Source organism: Emys orbicularis, chromosome 3, assembly GCF_028017835.1.
Source record: "Emys orbicularis isolate rEmyOrb1 chromosome 3, rEmyOrb1.hap1, whole genome shotgun sequence".
Lineage (NCBI taxonomy): Eukaryota > Metazoa > Chordata > Testudines > Emydidae > Emys > Emys orbicularis.
This window is the reverse complement of record NC_088685.1, coordinates 78,120,411-78,133,915: the sequence shown is the minus strand read 5'-3', so window position 1 is coordinate 78,133,915 and position 13,505 is coordinate 78,120,411. Positions and strand designations below refer to the sequence as shown.

Genomic DNA, 13,505 nt, shown 5'->3' with positions numbered 1-13,505 from the left:
ATCCCATTCTACTTGACACTGTGTCCCTTTTTAATGATAAAGCACAGAAGTGATTAGAGGGAAGATTGTGTGCCTAGTATTTGTACGAATAAATTGTAATTATTCCAGAAGGCTTCAGATGCTTTCACCATTGTATAGAGCTGATTAATAACAGTAGGGATTCTGAGTTTTATTGATCTGCATGCAGGAGGTGTGCTTTGTGTTGCATAAAAAGTGAGTCTGTGATGGTATACTTTATCCTAACTAATAAGATTTCCTTCTCCCCAGACCTCCTTTAGTCTCTGAAAAACAAACTGGATTATTGTCTTACTAGGCATTGTCGAGCTCTCCATCATCCACTACGCTGTCAGACAAATAATCTTACATGTGGAACAAGTTAAAAAGTCAGGCTGATGGTAATCAAGTATCCCATGGGTACCTGTTATAGAGCATGGCTTTGACTAAAGCTATGGATGAGGGTGCATGTGATGGTGAGAGGAGATGAATGGACTGGAAAAGTATGGGACAGGCTGGGGAGAGGAGGACCACAGTTTCTAAAATGCCCTGGTGGATTTGGAGTGTGCCATCTTTAAATGTATCAGGGATCAGAGTCCTGTTGTGCTAGGCATTATACATATACATTAAAAATGGTCCTTGTCCCAAAGAGCTTGCCAACTAAGATCCCAATCTGCAAACACACACATGCTTAACTTAACTACCGTGAAGTCTCATTGAAGTCAGTGGGGTTACTTGTGGTAGTAAAATTAAGCATGTGCATAAGTTTTTGCAGTATTGGGGTCTCCACTACAAAGTTTGGTGGCTCTATAGATATGTAATTTGCATCCACCAAAATGTGTATATTGCATGGGTGTGTGTGTTTCTGGTTGCTTGCACTGGTGCTGTGTATGCCTACCTAGAGTCTGTGTGTCGATGTAACAGTAGTGTGAAGTGCAGTATATCCTGGGTAGGTATCCCACTGTGCCCTGCTTTCTGGCGCAGTGCCTTTTGGGACACTTTCGCATTGCTTTGTGAAACAGTAGCAAATTACCTACGGATTTCTGGGAGCGAGGGGTCAAGTTCCCACCATGCTAATTTCTCCATCCTATAATACTTTCCATATCCCATAATTTTGGTACCGTTTTTCAAAATTCTCACAGCCCCGCGGAGTGCTTTTTGGTGTCCGCCATCTGCCTGACAGAAGCATGGAGCCGGCAGAACTCAGTACAGTTCTCATCTGCGTTGCTAATACAGGACACACGACTGTCCAGTATTTTCACAGCTTAAGGGAGTACTGCTGCAATAAGGATTGTGGTGAAAAAAGTGCAGTGTTAGTTGAGCACAATAAATGGATGCTGATGGACATAGCGAAAAACAATGCCAGGTTGCTGCCGGCATTCCCAGAGCTCCTCTGCATGATGGAGCACTGTTTCTGGGCCTGAGAAATGAGCACTGACAGGTGGGATTGCATCATAATGTAGGTTTGGGATGATGAGCAGTGGCTGCAAAGCTTTCAGATGTGAAAAGCCACATTCCTGGGGCTGTGTCGAGCTCACCTCAGCCCTCCGCAACAGGGACACCAAAATGAGAGCAGCATTGACAAGTGGAGAAGCAAGTGGAGATCACTCTCTGGAAGCTTGTAACACACACTGGCTTGCTACTGGTCAGTGGGCAATAATTTTGGGTTGGAAAATCCACAGTGTGGGGTCCGTTGTTTTATGGCCTTATACAGTTGGATCACATCTCTTGCTATGCAGGACTGTGACTCTTGGTAATATATAGGAAACAGTAGGCAGATTTGCAGTAATGGGGTTCCTGAACTGCGATAGGGTGATAGATGGCACACACGTTCCTATTTTGGCACCAGCCCACCTTGCCACACAGAAAGAGTTACTTTTCTGTGGTTGTGCAGGTGTTAGTGGATCACCAGGTGCACTTCACTGATATCAATGTGGCTGATCAGGGAAGTATACAGGATTTTTCAAAAAGCTGCAAGCGGGCACATTCTTTCCCGACCAGCAGATTGCCATTGGCAATGTTGAAGTGGCAATAGTGAATCTGGGGGACCCAACCTACCCCTTGCTTCCCTGGCTCACGAAGCTATACACTGGTCACCTCACACACCAAGAAAGTTTTAACTACCAGCTCAGCAGGTGCAGAATGACATTAGAATTTGCTTTTGGGAGATTGAAGGGACGCTGGTGGTGTTTACTTACTAGATTGGATCTCAGTGAGAAACATTCCAAAGGTTATATCGGTATGCTGTATACTGCACAACATCTGTGAGGTGAAGGGGGAATAGCTGCCACTGGGTTGGAGGAATCTGGTTGATTGGCTGTCTGCTGAATTTGAACAGCCAGACACCGGGGCTACTAGAAGAGGAGATGTGCGTCTGAGGAAGGCCATAAAAGATCATTTTGCCAGTCTGCTATAGTAGAGTTCTTTGTTGCTTTAATTAAATAAGTGTCTGTCTTGTACACTTTAAATAATATATTGGTAGGGTCTTTGCCTCCTGCTGTGCATTCTGGAGTGCTTGATGTGAACTAGTAAAATACTCTGGCTTTCTAAAAGTAAAGCTTTATTGTGTGTAAAACAGCAATTAACAAAATTGAAGCTCAAACACATGCAAGATTAAAAAGACTACTTCCATCTTCACTTGGGATTTTGGCAAAAAACAATAACATTTATGTCAAGGTATGTAAACGGTAATTCAGTGCAGTCTGTTGTAGCTACATCTATACTGACCTGTGTTTTTACAGGTGTATATGTAGCTGTGGTTCTCCTTGTTGTTCCTCGGTGTGGAACAGTTGGGGTAAGGATGTTAGGGAGCAGCACCCATAGAGTTCTCCAAGGACTGCAACATCCGCTCAGTGCGGGACCTTTGGGAATGTAGGTCAACCATGTTCTGCAACATTTGCATTTGTTACCTGAATAACCCCATCATGTCCTGGTGCATTTCCTTGGTGCCTCTTAGTCCTTTTGCCTGTCCTGCAGCAGCTGCTTTCTTCATTCTCAGTTTTTCCCTCTGTTATGTTCTGAAGAAATCTCCAAGACCTTTGATCATGGTACAAGGCAATTGTGGCCTGGAGGATCTTAGAGAACATATACTCCCTAGTCCTCTTTCTTCGTCTCCTGATCAGGGTCAGACATGCAGCGGCATGGAGGGGGGACCCCTCAAAACCACCATGCCAGAAGTTGCTGATTAAAAACAGACTGATACACTTTAGATTTGCAGTCACAACGAAAAGGGAAAAGTCTCAAAACTCCCTTTGAATTATTTTTCACAAATACCTTAATAAAAATGCTTATTGACGCCTCAGCTTTGGAGCATCTTGGTACAGCATTGCTCTGCAACTCAAACCCTAGTTAGTACAGCCTAGCAGGGGGAAGAAGAGGCGGTGTTCTATTTCATGTGGATATACAGTTTGATCCTCTCCCTGGGTACTGATATAGGGAAATGGCAGTGACTATTAACACTATTTTTCATAGGCAATGGTGATTTTGGCTGATATCTCACTCCTGAGGGTCATAAAGGCACAGAGAACATGGCTGTTGATGGCTTCCTTAAGCCGCCTGGGCCTCTGTGAGGCTAGCCTGTTTACTGCAATGGTGCCAGCTGAACTCATCACAGAGTGGCATGGGAAGGTGTCTTATCTCAGAGGAAGAAATAAAGATACCATCCCTAGAATTCTTCAGGAGAGGATTGCAGAATATCTCCATGAAAGTTTCATCGGGATCTCTCGAGGATAAAAGAGACATCCCTATTCTGATAAACATAGTACTCCACATGGCCCCCCTCCTAGCCCAACAAGCCAAAGAAATGAAAAGTGAACCTTGAGTCTGCCTCTGTTCCACTGCTACCTGAACACGACACTGATTTAATGTGGATTGTATAACCAGACTGCCATACAACCATTTTTGAAATGTATTTTCTAACATTACACCAGTACAGCAATGAAAAGTTGATCCCTTTATCTTAACTTGTGAATGGGACAGGTGTCCATTTAAAATGGGGAACAAAGGCGGGAGATGAGGTTTGAGGGAAAGGAAAATAATAATTAAAAAAAAAAATTGCAAGGAAAACTGCTTGTACACTTATTCAAATTCCCTTCCCCTTTGTCAGTGGGTTCATCTGTGCTTACCTGGTGGAACTGGCTAGACTCCTGCACAGTTTTAGACCGTTCCTAGCTTGTGGCATGGTTTGAGTTCCCTGCCATAGCGCGCCCCCCCCCCCCCCTCGTTCATGACAGGCATTTCCATTTCTAGCTCCTCCACAGTCGCTGTCTTGAACACCGTAGTTAGATTGACTTAACTCCTGGAATTGACACTGCTAGGTTGATGGAAGATTTCTCCCGTTAACCTTCTCGAGGGGGTGGCTTAACTACAGTGACGAAAAAGCCCCTTCACTATGGTTCCTACAGACACACAGCTGCCACACCATAGCTGTGCCTCTCTAGCATTTACAGTGTAGACAGGCTCTAAGAGCTGTACTTTCGTAGTGCAAAGGCAAGAGTCAGCTTCTGTTTTTAGCAGACTCTTAGATCACTTGATTAGATCAAAAGAAATGCATTCTTTCTTAACTTTCCTGTGAAGTCTTGAAGTAATTCTTGTTTTAACATAGTAAATTGATTTAAATGCTTATTGTAGTAATTGGCAAACCAGATAAATTGAACCACAGTTCTGTTAATTGAATTTCAATTGTAATCTTAATTTGATTGTGTCATATTTGATTAGTTATGGGAAATTAGAAGTGATAGATTTGCTTAGTTTTGTATTTGTTTGCATATTCTTTTAATAAAGCTATTAAAAACGGGACTGGTTTCTCTCCCTAACTGTTGTGTGAGAGAACAATGTATTCACAGGTAAAGGTAAATACATTGATTAGCTCCTGGATGCATATTTTAATTATTTAAAATCCTATTACCACTACATATTGTTTCAAACCAATTTGACAGATTTTTTTTATCTCTGAATGATCATAAAGCTGATGATTTCCATTGCATTGATTTTGTTATATATGCAGGTGACCATTATGTTCAGGGGTTTCAGAGGGGCCCTGGGGGCTTCAGTGAGAACTACAGCTGGAAAATGCAGTTGACATCCAACAGTACAAGGTTTGTCCATCTGACTGAAATGAAAAGCAGCATGTAAGTACAGTAGCTAATAGAATTATCTATGACATCCTTTACTGTATAAAAATGACCTTAATGATGTGTGATGACAACTTGGTAATGATCTGATAAAATCAATTTTGATCTTTCAGAAGAGTTTTTCAGATAATTTTTGCTCTTCCTTTTTATTGTTACTTTACATAAATACATACTACTAAGTTAAAAAAAATCCCCAATGTTATGTACATTCCATAATCTATTTTATGCTCAGAGTTATTATTAATTCAGTGTCTTAACTAAGTTAAAAGGAGAGATTTTAGATTCTAGGCAGCGAGATATAACGAATAAAAAGTGCTTTCTCTGGCTTTGTCCCTCGTCCCACCTTGAAGGAAATATTTTTCCCGCCTCTTAATCCAACTTTTTGTTTCAGTCACATGTTTTGGTGCCAGGTATCCATGTTTATGACATGATGTTTGACTTTCATTGTTTAGGTCTGCTATGAAGAGGCTATACAGCACTTCACACACAACAGTGGATTCAAAAGAGATGAAAAAATTCCAGCTTTTGGCACATAGGTGGTGGGATGAACAAGGAGAATATTCCACCCTGCATTCTCTGAATGATATTAGAGTGCCTTTTATTAGGTACAGTTTTGGGATTACTTTTGCTGTGTAATGCTATTTCTAAGCATCCATCTAAAAACAGTGTAAAATAACTAGACAAGAAAATGAGACATAACTTGTTGAACAAATATCACATGACCCCACCCCTAGTCTGGGACCCGCACACTCTCCCCATCCCATCCCTTCCCACCTTATCTGGGGAGGGCCAGGGGAGGATGTCTCTGGCCTTGCTGGAGCTGCTCCGGCAGGCTGGACAGTGTGGCCGCAGCCTGCTCCAGCGGGCGAGACCGGGCAGCGCGGCCGCAGCATGTTCCAGTGGGCTGGGCTGGGCGGCTCGGCCGCAGCGTGCTCTGGGGGGTGGGGCCAAGCGGCATGGCTGCAGCCTGTCGGCCCCGGAGCTGCAGCTGCTTCGGAGGCTGGGGGGAAGAGCAGCGTGGCCAGAAGCGGAGAGATTCTGGCCCCGCCTCTTCCCTTCTGGCTGTACTGCCTCTCCTTGCTCCCTCTGTTGGGGGGAGGGGCTATGTCCCACCTCTCCCTCTCTATATATACATGCTGTGGCCGCGCCACCCGGTCTGGCCTGCCGGAGCAGGCTGCGGCCGCTCTGCCCAGCCTGCCAGAGCAGCTCCAGCCAGGCCAGAGACATCCTCCCCTGGTCCTCACCAGATAAGGTGGGAAGGGATGGGATGGGGAGGGGGGGGGGGTCCTGGGCTAGGGGTGGGATCATTTGGGGGGAGAGAGAGCTTAGTGGTTTGAGCATTGGCCTGCTAAACCTAGGGTTGTGAGTTCAATCCTTGAGGGGGCCATTTAGGGATCTGGGGCAAAAATCTGGGGATTGGTCCTGCTTTGAGCAGGGGGTTGGACTAGATGACCTCCTGAGGTCCTTTCCAACCCTGATATTCTATGTGGGGGGGGGTGGTCACAGGGGTTACTCCCCTGACTCCTAGCTTCTCCCCCCCCAAAAAAAAATTTCCCCACCAGTTGCTGTCCCGGCCCATCAGGGTAAGCCGCTGGTGCGCCGGGACACTTTGTTTACTTAGGTTTACCTCCGTGCTTGCGGATGCTCGAGGTAAACAGTCTCGGCTCACCAGCGGCTTATCCTGATGGCCTGGGAGCCAAAGTTTGCTGACCCCTGAATTATAGGGTTGGCTTAAGAACGGGTTATAAAAAATTTCCATTTTTACTTATCCATCTTGGGGGTGGGGGAGGGGGTTGGCTTATAAACGAACCAGCTTATGATCGAGTATATACGGTACTTAACACAAATTTTAAAGAAACATTTCAGTTAAACCATTTTGTATCTTTGTGCTTCTTTATGTACACTTTATTTCAGAGATACTCTATTGAACATGAGTAGTGATCATCAGTTGGGAAGCCCTCTGTCCGGTGTAAAGATTCTAGATGTTGGCTGTGGTGGTGGATTGTTAAGTGAAGTAAGAAACACAGTTTGTTGTTCCTGCCTCTCTAGCTAAGGAGCATATGAAGACTTTGAAAGGTGTTACGATTTGTTTATTTAACTCCTAAATCTCAAATGAGGAGGAGCCGCCCCAGGCCCTTTTCTACAATATTGGTACATTGATAAATGCATGTTTTGGAGTGCAGTAAATTCTAAAAACCACATTTGTATTTGGGTTAAAAAAAGTACATGCAATGTTTTGTTATAAACAACTGAGCTTCATCAAGAAAAGAGAAACTATAGGAAGAGGTGCTAAAACCTTAAGGTTAACCAACAAACAGATTATTCAAATATTGTCACAAACAGCAAAATAGCATCGGTCCTTTCTAGCATTCCTTTGGAAAATCATTGCAAAATAACTTTTGTGTGTGTGTGTGTGGGGGGGGGGGTTAGTAAAAGATCACTTTTTATCATGACCACTCTTGTTAATGAAGTAACATGTTTTCCATTATAACCTATTTTCACATGCGTGATGCTTTTGAAACAGTCACCTTTTGGGCTTCAATTTTCCATATTGGGCAAAGTTCTCATCTCTGACCTTGCCCCTTGACACCACCTAATAGTACTGAGGCTGTACAAAGGGGCCCCAAAAGCCCCGTATCTGGCACAAGGAGGATTCCTATGATGCAGGGGGCAGTTGTAAGGATGCCTCATGAGGACCCCCTCACAAGCCTGGGGAAAGGGGGCGTTTTGAGGGCATAGGTGCTGGAACTAGGGGTGCTGCCGCACCCCCTGGCTTGAAATGGTTTCCATTATATACAAGGTTTACAGTTTGGCTCAATGGCTCTCAGCACCCCCAGTATAAAAATTGTTCCAGCACCCCAGGTTGAGGGTGGGAGTGTAACAACAGCGCTGTGACCCATAGGGCTGCTCTAACTTAGACTGGCCCCCAAGACTGTCTAAGTTACGCTGGGGACCTCTCTAACCCCCAGAGCAGCCCAAGATTTTTTGAAGCTTTTATGTTCAGAGGTGTAGCACAGACACTCACCCTGGCTCTGTGCACAAAGGTGGGTCTTTCCCTTCCCCCTATTTCTGGTAGCTAGAGGTAAATCCTTTTTAACCGTGAGAGAGTGAAAAATGTGTATCTTTGCCCTGTTATAAAACAATTCCTTTGTCACCTCCCGTCCCCCAAATATGTGAGCCAGCTAGAGCAAAAACTACTGAAGTGGAACCTTGGTATGGCCTTAATTCTCATTGACAATAGTATTTTTGTTTTTTGAAAAATAAAACAAATGGTTTCTAGTTAATAAAATTATGACTGCTTGAAAATTGTACATGAGCATTAAAATTTTTTGCAGGTGTGTGCTTAAGGGTGGATATACTGTGCATATGTGTCCATCTAGTTAAGTTCTCACTGTCTGGTTCAAAGTACTTACAAGCTCCACACACTGAATGACTATGGATGAGTAGCTCTCACTCTGCTGGTAAAGCCAGTGGAGCTTGTAACTTTCACAAGTTTAATAACTAGTGAATTTAGAGCTCCAATAACATAAAGTTGGTTGTGTTGCACAGAGTATTCCAGTTTCAAAAGAGACATCAACCTCTGAGGAAAAAACACACTTAAAATATTTCAGTGACAGTCAAGACTGGTACTTTCCTAGTAAACATCGGACTATTCAGCTTTCAGCATTGAGCAGGTATCCTAGATAATCATGTATAGAGTAGCCATTAAAAAGACATGTGGATTCACTATTTCAGTAAGGAGTGATCATAAGTATAGGTTAAAAAACCCAGTGGAGAAAAACAGTGTCTCTGTGATAGTTGCAGTAGAGAAAATCTGCACTCATGTGGCAAAGTGGACAAAGAACAATTATTTTAAAAACAGATGTAAAAGAATCACTATCTTCTATTTGACAATATTAGTTTTTAAAAGAATAGAAAAACTAAAATGTGTTTTGTGCTTTCTCTCTAACAAACTTTTAAAAATGCTGCAGATCAAAGGCCACCCCTCAGAGCTGTTTGTCTCACTGTTCTAATGATGCTTACTGCAAGATTTTTCTGTGACTTCGACATTAGATTCTGATAGTTTACATAGAGCTTTATGCTTACGCTGATTGTTTTAATGCAGCGAATAAACAAACGGTATATCATTAGCCTCTAGGTAGACTGGGAGCTTCAGTTACTGGAATTGATCCTCTGGAGGACAACATTAGAACAGCAGAACAGCACAAGTCATTTGATCCAGTTCTAGCCAAGAGAATACAGTACAAACCATGTTCACTGGAGGATATTGTGGAAGAGGCTACAGAAACCTTTGATGTAATTATTGCTTCTGAAGTAGTGGAGCATGTGGCTGACCTAGAAACATTTATCAAGTACTGCTATCAAGTATTAAAAGTAAGTGTTTGTTATAATTGTAGGAAATGTTTGTTCCTTCCTTCTTTAATAAAGTTTTTATTTTAAAAGTTAATCAGAGCACATGTAGATCCCAGAGGCCTCGGTGACATCATCACTTAATATTGCAGTAGTACCATGACTCCCATTAGGTTGTGTACAAGGTCAAAACCTAATGAAAAGTTCCTGCAGCCTGATTTTTTCCACTGATGGAGGAAGATCTAACAGCTATGTTGATGGGATAAACTAAGTTTCACTTCTTGTCCAGAATTGCTGTGTAGTGTAACATTGTTGCAGCTGTTAAACAGCGCCTGTGTTCTACTTCACAGATGGCTGCATGTCAGTGGGTAAAGTGATCTTTCTGTACAGTCTGTAAACTGTTTTAAGGTCTTTGAGGATGAACTATGCAATATAAGTTTATTAATATGCTTATTTTTACAAGAATGCAGAATATATATATTATTTGAAATAGCAAGTCAGCTAGTCAGGAAAACGCTCACTTAACGATGGCCCAAAAGAAAGCCCCAAAAAGTGAGCACTGATTGGCTGCACTATCCATTTGGCCCATAAAAGTCCTCTACGCAAACAAGCATTTCCATTAGTAAGTGCCCCACTGATCCCACTCGCTGTAGGAGATCACTTGGGCAGTTTTTGCTCTATGGATTTATGGTGTGGCCAGCAGCCACAGTTAGGTATGAAAATAGCCCAAACTAATCTGCTTGCAGTTGCCGTGGAGAAGAGTGTGTATGTTTGTTTGAATTAAATTGAAGTTTAAAAAATAAGACAAGATATTGTCTTGTGTTTACTATACACATTCTTATACTTGTAATTCATTCTCTGCTCGGGGATGATTTGCATGTATTAATTAGATGTTATCCTTGATTAGCATAGATATTTCTGGGCTTGGTTGCTCTTTTTAAATGATCCAAAACCAGGAAGATGTTGACTGTTTGGTTAAATGTTGAAAAGACTCATTCTTTACAAAAAGAACATAACATCCTGATTTTTCTATCACCTACCGATGTCTTAAAACATTTATGTATGTGTATCAATTAAAGTAGCTTTAATTCCTGCAGCCCATGGCTTCAAAATGGACAAATTCTGTACTTGAAGTTCAAAAATGATTAATCTTGTACTTTTTCATGTGAAGGTCCTCACACTTTTTGTTCAATTAAATTTACTGCTAATTGAATATTATTTTAATATTTTTATTAGCCTGAAGGCTCGTTATTCATTACTACAATCAACAAAACACAGTTGTCCTATATACTGGGGATTGTAGTTGCAGAGAGAATAATGGGCATTGTACCAGAAGGCACTCATGACTGGGAGAAGTTTATTTCACCTGAAGAGCTAGAATGCCTGCTAGACTCAAGTAAGTGTCAAATAGAATGACGGGAGTGAATAGAGAGATCCAAGTGTTACTGATTATAACGGCAACTGTCAGGGGACTAGATAGTTAAGATGATTGGTAACCTTGAAGTGAAGAGCTCTGTACTCCTGTTAGCAGCTCAGATTTGGCGTAGGTCAGGCATGGCTAAAAGTCATTACCACATACTGGCTGTTCAGCTGAGTGTGTAGAGTTGATGGTCTCAGTTCAATTTCAAGCGTACAGAGGTCACCTAAACAAAACCACCATCACAACTGGCCCCCTTGTTGATAGCCAAAGCATCAAAGATGCAAATTCTTGGACTCTTTTTGAAGACAATAGTGTTTCGTTTCTAAGGGTGAGTCCTCTAGGTCAGGGTTGAGATACTTGATGAGCCAGTGTCCAAAGGTTGCACTGCTGCTGCATTGTATAAACCGAGGGCTTTTGTCTTCATCATCTTTCACTAGCCTTACATTTATTAAAACATTTCATTTAAAAGCTGTCTGAAGTTGAAAGCTGACCAAAGACTTTCCAATAAAACTTGAGAGAGTATATTATGGTGGCTGGATCAAAATACTAAGTCACACCAGTGATCCCAGTTTGAATGCTTCCCTAAAAGACTGATTTCTGAGGTGTTGGGTTTTTCCCTCAGACACTTCTTCTCTACAGAAAGTTAATAAACAAAAAAACAAAACAAAAACCCACCACCAAGCCCCTCACTTTTTCTGTAACTCACTGTAAACAAGCCGGTGCCTGAACTCCATCTTTTATCTTGTATCCTGCTGGGCCTGGGATGATGCAGCATCATATGATGAACCTAAGCGATATTAAGAAGGGAGCATAAAATTGCTCTTTATTTACACGGTTTCCTTGATCCATATTCTTCTTGCCTTATTTTTTTCATTCATAGCTAAATCTCCAGCATCTTCCATAGATACACCTCTACCCCGATATAACATGACCCGATATAACACGAATTCGGATATAACGCGGTAAAGCAGCGCTCTGGGGGGGCGGGGCTATGCGCTCCAGCAGATCAAAGCAAGTTCAATATAACGTGGTTTCACCTATAACGCGGTAAGATTTTTTTTTTTTTGGCTCCCGAGGACAGCGTTATATCGGGGTAGAGGTGTACACTTTGAAGTGGATGACCTGAATCTGCGAAACTTGAGCAACTATAAATATGCTTCTAATGACTCAGTATTGTTGCTCTAAAGCTCAGTGGAAGAATGTATATTTAGAACTTGCTATTTTTTTAGAGCTTGATGTTTCATTGACTTAGAATGTCTGAGGATCACCATCTTTTTTTCCCTTCTTTTACAGATGGCTTTTTAGTCAAAACAGTGAATGGAATGTCATACAACCCCCTGTCAGGGTCCTGGAGTTGGACTGAAAGCACTAGCATTAACTATGCGGTGCATGCCATGAAATCTAGGGTAAAAGAACAATCAAGTTCAAGAGAGCCACCTTCAGAGACAGATAAGGAGGCACACTCAGCCGAAGCTAGTGCCAGCACAACTGTCTGAGACGCGGTAGTAGGCAAGCAGCAAGAAGTTGAAGGAAGATTTGCATGAATGATTATAATAAAACTGTTTGCAACAACAAGTCTGCTGTTCATATAAATGGCAGTTAAGATGTTTTTGCCAATCTGTTTCAATGTAGTCTGGGGGGAGAACAATTGTTAGTTCTCTCAGGAATCATGTAGGATTAAGATGGGCAAAGTTTTTGGAGAGAAGTTCTTTTATGAGAAAATAATTTCAAACCTTCAAATTATTCTGTCAGTTTTTGTGTACGATGGCTTTTACAGTCCTACCAAGAAAACACAGGTTTCAGCAGGACTCCAGAGAGTAACGGGTTGATGCTGAGTTCAATTTGAAGTCACTTTTAAAAATGCAATACACTGTGTAAATAGAAGGGTTTAAGCAATTTTTAAATTAAACTACCCAAGTGCACTGTTCAGCAACTTGTGTCTGTATTTAATTAATTGTTAAAACACCAAAACCCTCTTTTCCTTCTTCCATTCCGGATACACCAACTGTGGGGAAAGAAGGGAGGGGTATGACATAGGAGCTCCTGCTCTGCTTCTGCGCCACTGATATGAGCCTTCCACGGCTGGTTACACTAGTAGTGCAGCCTGGTTCAGCTGTGGCAACACCACACTTGAGAATCTGGTCCCTGAATGTCAACCTGTCACACCCTCCAAAAATGGGACCTGTTATCAAGTCCTCCATGTTTAAGTAAAATCGTTACAATTTAAACAGTCACTTTTCTAGCAATAAGCCGCAGTTATCAGGCCAGCAGTTTGCTTACAATTTGTCATAGAATGTAAGTTCTGTGAGTGGTACAATCCTTCACCTACTTCACGGGGCTGATGGGAGGTATACTTAATAAAAAGCTATTCTGCTCTGAAATGTGAGTCTAAATACATGGCGTTGCATGTGCCCATGATCATCTGTCCCCAATTTTCTTTTTATCAAATGTGCTCAGTTTACACATAAAGAGATGGGTTTTTTTTATTTTCCTAACTGCAGTCCTGCAAACTCAGCTTGGGATCTGAAAAGTCAGCTGGGTTCTCTCTTTGCCACGTATCATCACCTGTAAAAGGTTCAGCAGCTGAAATTATCCTCTCTGCTCTGTGT

General features: G+C 42.2%; 1 protein-coding gene across 1 annotated transcript; it reads left to right on the top strand.

The window, feature by feature from the left end:
• Positions 1-430: 430 nt before the first annotated feature.
• COQ3 (coenzyme Q3, methyltransferase) lies at positions 431-12,825 on the top strand. The gene is made up of 9 exons (XM_065401407.1): positions 431-470; positions 2,573-2,670; positions 3,018-3,117; positions 5,000-5,123; positions 5,579-5,731; positions 7,041-7,140; positions 9,258-9,500; positions 10,713-10,872; positions 12,190-12,825. Exons 1-9 carry the CDS (start codon positions 431-433, stop codon positions 12,390-12,392), a joined length of 1,221 nt encoding a protein of 406 aa, XP_065257479.1. The 3' UTR covers positions 12,393-12,825.
• The last annotated feature ends 680 nt before the right edge of the window (positions 12,826-13,505 follow it).

Coding starts and splice junctions, on each gene's coding strand:
- COQ3 (XM_065401407.1), top strand. CDS start 431: ATGGCTTTGACTAAAGCTATGGATGAGGGTGCATGTGATG. Junction 471..2,572: donor GGATGAGGGTGCATGTGATG/GTGAGAGGAGAT, acceptor TGTGTAAAACAG/CAATTAACAAAATTGAAGCT. Junction 3,118..4,999: donor TTCTTCGTCTCCTGATCAGG/GTCAGACATGCA, acceptor TTATATATGCAG/GTGACCATTATGTTCAGGGG.